At 54.6% G+C, this 7,998-nt stretch overlaps 4 protein-coding genes across 4 annotated transcripts; 2 read left to right on the top strand and 2 right to left on the bottom strand.

Moving 5' to 3' along the window:
• Nucleotides 1-1,497, bottom strand: BJX68DRAFT_246766 (branched-chain amino acid aminotransferase). The gene is made up of 2 exons (XM_071041702.1): nucleotides 1,216-1,497; nucleotides 1-1,115 (listed from the first exon to the last, which is right to left on the bottom strand). Exons 1-2 carry the CDS (start codon nucleotides 1,286-1,288, stop codon nucleotides 34-36), a joined length of 1,155 nt encoding a protein of 384 aa, XP_070894038.1. The 5' UTR covers nucleotides 1,289-1,497; the 3' UTR covers nucleotides 1-33.
• A 502-nt stretch (nucleotides 1,498-1,999) lies between these two features.
• BJX68DRAFT_258561 (uncharacterized protein) lies at nucleotides 2,000-2,890 on the bottom strand (the record flags this gene model as incomplete). Its single annotated transcript, XM_071043543.1, has 1 exon — nucleotides 2,000-2,890. One exon carries the CDS (start codon nucleotides 2,888-2,890, stop codon nucleotides 2,000-2,002), a length of 891 nt encoding a protein of 296 aa, XP_070894037.1.
• A 382-nt stretch (nucleotides 2,891-3,272) lies between these two features.
• BJX68DRAFT_187627 (deoxyribodipyrimidine photo-lyase PHR1) lies at nucleotides 3,273-5,596 on the top strand. Its single transcript, XM_071037328.1, has 2 exons — nucleotides 3,273-4,811; nucleotides 4,863-5,596. Exons 1-2 carry the CDS (start codon nucleotides 3,646-3,648, stop codon nucleotides 5,407-5,409), a joined length of 1,713 nt encoding a protein of 570 aa, XP_070894036.1. The 5' UTR covers nucleotides 3,273-3,645; the 3' UTR covers nucleotides 5,410-5,596.
• On the top strand, nucleotides 5,583-7,930 carry BJX68DRAFT_246762 (flavin-containing monooxygenase). The gene has a single exon (XM_071041701.1). The coding sequence runs from the start codon at nucleotides 6,298-6,300 to the stop codon at nucleotides 7,885-7,887; it is 1,590 nt and encodes a 529-aa protein (XP_070894035.1). The 5' UTR covers nucleotides 5,583-6,297; the 3' UTR covers nucleotides 7,888-7,930.
• Nucleotides 7,931-7,998: the final 68 nt, after the last annotated feature.

Here is a 7,998-nt window from a genome sequence, read left to right as displayed (position 1 = left end):
AAAAGAAGATGAATCGAAATTAGATATCAGCGTCTAAGGCACCTCAATCCCACTCTCCTCCTTCTCGTTAGCAGCCTCCACCCACTCCTTCGGTGGCGCCTTGACAACCTGATTCCACCCCAAGCTCTCCTCGACCTTTCCCAGCTGAATCCCCTTCAGTGTACTCAACAATTTCCCAAAGACCTCTCCACCAGCCTTTCCCTCACCCCCAACCTCAAACTCAAACTTATCCTCCGTCGACCGCCTCGTGATACTCCGAATAGGAACCAGCGCAGCCGCCGTCCCCGCTGCCATAATCTCCTCAAACTCCGGCAACTCCTCATAGGGAATCCGGCGCTTTTCAACCTTATACCCGAACCACCGCTGCCCAATCTCACACACACTCGCTGCGGTCACGGAATCAATGACGTTCGGGCTATCGGGTTGCACGAGCGTGATCTGGCCCGTGGCCTTATCCTTCTTCACGGCGATCATTGCCGACGTCGAGAACTCGTCGATTTCCGAGCGTGTTCGGCTGTCCAGGTGCAGTGTGATTCCGAAGCCCTCAGCGTGCGCCTTTGCGGAGTGGCGTAGGACGGGCGCGTAGTTTCCGCCGACCTTTGCGGACCCGGTTCCCTCGGGCGCGGAGCGGTCGAAGTCCTCGAGGATCAGAGCGTCAACGGCGGAAACACCGTGGTAGACGCCCGTCGGCATGACGAAGACAACGAATGTATACTCCTCCGGCGGGCTCAAGCCAAGCTGCGCCGAGGATCCAAAGATAAGAGGACGGATGTACATTGCTGCGCCGGTCTCATGAGGCGGTACGAACTCGGCGTTCGCCGCGACGGCGAGGTGGACGGCTTCGAGGAAGAGTTGTTCGGGGACGGGCGGGATAGAGATGAAGGATGCGGAGCGGGCGAGGCGCGCGGCGTTGCGGTCGGGCCGGAAGATTGTGATTTTGTCCTCGCCAGTGGATGAGGCTGCGTGGCGGAAGGCCTTAAGGCCCTCGTATGCCTGTTGTCCGTAGTTGAGGCCTGGGGCCATCCCGTGGAGGGGGAGGTAAGGGGATTTGACGAGTTTTGGGGCAGACCATGTTTTCGTGGATGCTGTGTAGTGGCATTCGACATGGCCGTTGACTTTTGGGGGTTATTAGCTGGGTTGTTCGAGAGGGGAAAGCATGGGGATGGCTGTTAAATGGGGGAGTGTTGTTGCGGTGAGGGGTATGGAGGGGTTCACCTTCGCGGACCTTGAAGCCGACATTGCTCCAGTCAATGGTGTCGACTGGGGGAGGAGGGAATTGGGTAGCCATTGTGATATCTGCGAGGCTTTTCAAACGGTGATGTGGTATGAGAGAATGGGTGAGGAAGAAAAGAAGAGCGGGGTGAAGCACTGAGATATTTCAGAAAATGCGGAAGCCCGCGTCCGAAGTCGGCTTTACTAAACACCACAGACCTGACTCAGACTGCGTCAAAATGCCGACAATGTCTCAAACACCGGCGACGAATAGGCTATTGGAGATTTACAGGAGCAGATGATGAGCGGCAATGAGTACATATACAATTGATCAGCTCCTGTGGAGTCGAGTGGGCTATTTCGCCTCTCTCCTCGCCGGACTCGGATGCCACAGACAGGGCGTGCTTGAGCCTTGTTTTCCGCCCCAAAGCGCCCAAACCACCCCTGTAACTTGGACAAGAGTCTGCTGGAGGAGCCGAATCATACCATTGGTACGCCTGCCCTTGCTAAGCATCGGTCATCTCTTATGGACCGACTCTGATTGACAGCCTGGTCGACTAGTGAGTCTAGTGACGCGGGCCAGCGGCCAGCGGGCGGCAGCCGACCCAAGATCGGAGCATGGCCCCATCCCGCACTCCACAGTAGGTCTGCGGCTGTATAGTGGTTGGCCCGGTTGGTATGATCCTGTCCGACTTCCTCAGGGGGTAAGCAATTCCAACTGCCCCTAAGCAACCCTGAAATAATGTGCTTGCGTCTGTCTGAGGAGAATCTCGCCGACACCGGAACGTCAAGAAGGCTTCGATCCCCTCACCTCTCCCTCTTGCATCTCCAACAGACAACAATTCCTGACCCGTGAGCCCGAACGGTCAAGCTCTTCTGTCGAGGGCACCGCATCAAACGCACACCCATAGCGGTTATCGGCCACCGGCCCGCCCTTTGCAATCATCACCAGCCGCTGTAGCACCACATACTCCAACTTTAGCTTGATGCTATACGCGACCGGCTTGAACATAACCTGCACAGCATAGAACCCCGCATATTCAATGATAACCACGACAAAGTCGATGATCAGGACGACAATGTTGATGACCAGGAGCTGCGCGAGGATACGGCGGTTTCGACGTTCGGACCGCAATCGGAGCAGCTTGGCTACTTCCCAGACGTAGATCCCCGAGAGGATGGTCTCTTGGATGCAGAAACCGATCAGCTGGATGCGTTCCATTATGTTGTAGCCGGTTGCGAAGGTATTGGGGTTTTCGGAGACGGAGCCGAAGAGGAGGACGGATTGTGGGATGTGCAACAGCACGGCGTTGACAATAATCATAACGAGCAGATTCCGGAGGACTCGAGGATTCTGGAGGACAAGGTGCAGGCGGGACCACAAGACGAGCGAATGCCCTGTGACTGTAGCACACCAGCCGATGAGGATGAGGCACACGGAGACATAGTGCGAGACCTCAGGGCGGAAGAAGAGCAAAACGAAACCCGAGCCGTGCGGAATCAGACTGATGGATGCAACGAGAAGACACCAAAAGTATAGACTCCCGCGACGCTTGAACGTGGCCAGACACAGGATCAGAAGCTCGGCGGCGTTGTAGTATATCAGAGCTGCAAAGGCGGCAAGGACAAAGGGGACAATGGGGTCATCGCCGACGCCGGGGAGGGATAGGACGGACATCTCTCTCATCTGCTTGACGAGCGAGGAATCCGGGGCCTGGTCTGTGATATTTCATATTTATCCCTGATTCCCATCGGAACTTTTTCCCATGGCACTATTTGACATGATTCGACCCCAAAAGATCGGCGCCTCCCATCTGGTCGGTAAGGCGCGCTATTGAATCTAGACACGGCGGAGGTCCAACCACGAGGCGGCTTGTAGGTGGAGATCAACGACAGACTGGGGTTTGCGCATCTTTGCTGCATCTTTGCTGCATCGGTTGGGGCGGACTGGGCCCTGTTTGCCGCCTGTGGCCCTGTGCTTCTTGTGACGATGTTGATCATCGAGGTGACATGACAAAAGTCCGTCGTTCGACGCCTTCGAGGCTCAGGAAAGGGACCACTTGAGGAACTGCCATAAGCAGTTAGTGCCGACTATATAGAGTTGATCGAGCATATCCGACTTTGGGAAGTTGGGAACACCGCGCAGACCCAGGGGTCGTCGAGGAAGGGGAGGACAATCGACCATCATCCCTCAATAGATTACGGACTCCACGACATTTCTGGATAGTATCATCATCTCTGGTACTGCCTTTATCCGTATACGAAGCGCCTCAATCAACGACAAGCTTCTGTCATCCCAGAGGAAACAATGTTTACATTTTCTCCGCACGATCCTGACGTCAGGTGCGAAGCGGCCGCTCGATCGATCGATCGCGGAGCAGCGGAACACAAAACCACCTCCATCGCCGCTTGTATTCCCAACAAGAAGGAAGCATGCCCGCAAAACGGAAACACGGAGACGAAAATGACACCTCGAGTCGCTACCACCCGAACGCGGGCCAAGCCGCCTCGTTTGGTATCGTCCTGCGTGAATATTATCCCCCGGAAATGAGCAACGCCCGCTGCGACGCCTACACCAATGGAACGCTCGAAAAGCCCATCGAAACGCTTGAACGCGCAAACACAGAGACAGCACAGCAGCGAGAAGATATTGCGCCTAATGCCGCTGTCATTCACTGGTTCAAAACCGACCTCCGCATCCACGACAATCGCGCCTTGCAGGCCGCTTACAATCTCGCGCGCGAGGCCAAAATCCCCTTGATTACGCTGTACATTCTCTCTCCCGAAGATCTTATAGCACATCTGATTAGTCCCGCACGGGTCGATCTCATTCTTCGTACTCTCACCCAGTTGCAGCGCGATCTATCAGAGCTAGACATTCCGCTCTACATAGAAACGCAGACTAACCGCTCGTCCATCCCCGCGCGCATCGTCGACTTGTGTCAGGAGTGGGGAGCGAACAATCTCTTTGCAAACATCGAGTATGAGGTCGACGAGCTGCGCCGCGAGGCATCGCTTATCCGGCTGTGCGCAGAGAACGGAATCGCCTTTGAGACGAAGCATGATACATGCGTTGTTCCACCGGGGAGCTTGGCGAGTCAGACCGGAAAGCAGTACGCTGTGTATACACACTGGTTCCGCGCGTGGGTGACATTCCTGGACCGCAATCCGGATGTCCTAGACGTTGGTAAAGAGATAGGATCAAATCCCGGCGATACGAGGCGGTTGTTCCCCAGTCTATTTGATTGTCCTGTTCCAGAAGCACCAGAGGGGAAACAACTTGACGAAGAGACAGCATCACGGATGAAAGAATTGTACCCGGCCGGGGAACACGAAGGTCAGCGACGGCTTGAGGCTTTCCTTGAGGAGAAGGCGAAAGCATATGATGAGGAGAGAAACTTTGTGGCTGGGGAAAGCACATCAGTGCTTAGCCCATATTTCACGTCCGGGCTACTGAGCACACGAACCGCGGTCGTGCAGGCCCGGAAGGCAAATGGGAGCCGGATTGCCGGTGGAGAAGTAGGATATATTTCATGGATTAGCGAGGTCGCATGGAGGGACTTTTACAGACACGTTCTGGTTCACTGGCCATTTATCTGGTGCATGCTCCCCCTATAAACTGTTTCCCCACAAGCACTAACCTTCTACAGCATGAACAAATGCTTTAAGCCAACGTACACAAACCTCGACTGGTCTTACAACGAGGACCACTTCACCGCATGGGCAACCGGCCGAACAGGATACCCCATCGTCGACGCCGCGATGCGGCAAGTCAACCATGACGGATGGATGCACAATCGCGCGCGCATGGTCGTATCCTCTTTCCTCTCAAAAGACCTGCTCATTGACTGGCGGCGCGGCGAGAGGTACTTCATGGAACACCTTGTCGACGGGGACTTTGCGTCGAATCACGGCGGCTGGGGCTTCGGGTCAAGCACGGGAGTGGACCCCCAGCCGTACTTTAGAATCTTCAATCCGCTGAGGCAGAGTGAGCGGTTCGACCCAGACGGAGACTATATTCGAAGGTGGGTGAAAGAATTGAGGGATGTGGAGGGGAATGCGGTACATGCGCCGTATGAGAGAGGCGCCGGGGCTGTGGCCGAGAGGAATGGGTATCCTCAGCCGATCGTAAAGCATAATGAGGCGAGGGATAGGGCGCTGAAGAGATACAAGGAGGCTTCTGGTGGTGGAAAGTGATACACTACACTGCGTATACATACATTGAAGGCGTAGAACCGACTATGCCTGGTAGTGTCAAGTCTCGGTGTTTCCTGCATATCTCCGGAGATACATGAAAACCTATTCTCTCTAGCTTACTAGCGCAGCAGTAGCACAAAGATAGTAATAGAAAAATCTCTCCGCCATGCATCTGATGGACAAATTATTCTTCAACAGCAAGTATAACACGAAGAGGGGTAGTGGGTTAGTATTGCACCATCCGCAGCTCAAATTCACCATACCCATCTTGTGTGCCAACAACACACCTAGAAACCACAATAATAACATCTTGACCGGCAATAATCGCCTCATACGCCTCTACGCTTGTGATATCTATGCCTACGTCGCAGATCCCTCATATATCATCGAGTAAAGATCGATCCAGCCGCGCAACAGGGGGGTCGGATTGCGAACACCTGGGGTATAGCCCCTCACTTACCCTTTCAGGGCAGATCCCGTGCATCTCTCGGGCGAGAGAGCTGGGATAGACCTGGCACGACATGCAGTACGTCAATCTAGTCGTGTTCATTGGATCGATGTGCCATATGTTTGTTGTGACAGAGGGGTCGATTGAGTAACTGCCCCTCTTCATACTCGGGTGGTATTGACGATATCGTTCGTCGCGAGGCTAGGTAAACTTTATCTGTGGCACGGCGCTATCTGATTCGTTGTATAGGGGAGCTTCAGCGCCAGCTTTGTCTAAAAATTTGGGTGTGGTCGTTGTGATGCTATGGCGACAACGATGGCGAATATCGCAAGCACGACGATGAGAGTCGCTATGAAGGCAACTATAAAGCGTGCCTGTGGCTTCTCGACCTGCTGTATCAGCAAATTTACATCGGATACCACTCACTATTTTAAGACAACATGACTGATATCAAACAAGTCGACGCCCTCGTCGTCGGCGGCGGCTTCGGCGGGGTGCGCCTCGCCCAACTCCTCAAATCCAAACTCAACCTAACAAACATCGTCGCCATCGAAAAGGGCAAGGATGTCGGCGGCACCTGGCACTGGAACACGTACCCGGGCGCTCAGTCCGACACGGAGAGCTGGGTCTACCGCTTCTCCGACGATCGCGGTCCGCCAAAGTGGAACACGCGGTACCTGAAGCAGGCGGACATCCAGGCACAGATCAAGGAGACTGCACAGAAGGCGGGGATATATGATAGCTTTATCTTTGAGAATGAGGTCGTCTCGGCACGGTATGATGAAGCGAGTAACCGATGGGAGATCGCTACGGACAAGGGTCTGCGGTTTTCAGCGACGTATTTTGTGACTGCGCTCGGGATCCTGAGTCGTCCGAATATCCCCAAGCATCCGGGAATCGACACTTTCAAGGGTGCTGCTTTCCACTCTGCGCGGTGGCCTGAGGGCCTCGATGTTACTGGTAAGCGGGTCGCTGTGGTCGGGACCGGGCCCTCTGGGAGCCAGATCACTGCGACGATCCATCCAATCGTGAAGCAGCTGACTGTCTTTCAGCAGCGAGCGCAGTACATCACGCCTGTCAACAATCGCGCGATCAGCGAGGAGGAAAAGGCGGAAATCCACCAGAAGCACAAGGACATCTGGGACCTTGCGTTCAACTCGCTCTTCGCGATGGGATTCTCCGAGAGCAAGAAGTCTGCACTTGAAGCCACCGAGGAGGAGCGGAGAGAGGTGTACGAGCGTGTCTGGAACAAGGGAGGTGGATTCCGATTCTTCTTCGAGACCTTTGGCGATCTTGGGACGAGTCTTGAAGCAAACGAGACGGCTGCTGCCTTTGTGCGGAGCAAGATCGCTGAGATTGTGAAAGACCCCGAGACTGCTAAGCTCCTCCAGCCCAAGGGAGCGTATGGCGGTCGTCCACTTTGTGCCGAGAGGTATTATGAAGCGTTTAATAGTCCAAACGTCTCGCTGGTCGACATTGCAACCAACCCGATCGCCAAAGTCACACCAAACGGTCTTCAACTCCAGGACGGCCAGGAGCTCGAATTCGATGTGATTGTCTGGGCGACCGGTTTCGATGCGGTCGATGGAGCATACTATAATATCGACATCACTGGTCGCAACGGCGCGAAACTGACCGAGGCGTGGAAAGATGGGCCGAATGCGCTGTATGGTCTCAGTGTTGCCAACTTTCCGAACTTTTTCACCGTGTCCGGCCCTGGAGGCCCGTTTGCGAACATTCCCACGTCGATTGAGGTGCAGGGGAATTTTGTCGTTGAGCTGATCGAAGAGGTGATCAAAAGAGGAACCAAGAGCATCGAAGCCGAACCAAAGGCGCAGGCGCAGTGGGACGAGACGGTGCAGGGCATCTCCAAAGTCACAGTGTTCGACCAGGTTAAGTCGTGGATCCAGAGCAACAACATTGAGGGGAAGAAGAAGTACAGTGCATTTTATCTGGCTGGATTGCAGAGTTATCGGTCAAAGCTCGAGGAAGAGGCAGTCGCAAAGTATTCTTCATTTGTATTCGCTTAGCACTGGAGAGAACCAGAGAGATGAATTTAAACGAGTGTTACGAGTGGTTCACGAGGCCGAGACATGTTACGTAGACGGATCGGAGCACGCACCTGCTCTGGACTCTGGAGC

This window comes from Aspergillus pseudodeflectus, assembly GCF_044049435.1.
Source record: "Aspergillus pseudodeflectus strain CBS 756.74 chromosome Unknown BJX68scaffold_66, whole genome shotgun sequence".
In the NCBI taxonomy this organism is placed as follows: domain Eukaryota; kingdom Fungi; phylum Ascomycota; class Eurotiomycetes; order Eurotiales; family Aspergillaceae; genus Aspergillus; species Aspergillus pseudodeflectus.
The sequence above is the reverse complement of the archived record's forward strand: the minus strand, read 5'-3'. Positions and strand labels throughout refer to the sequence as shown.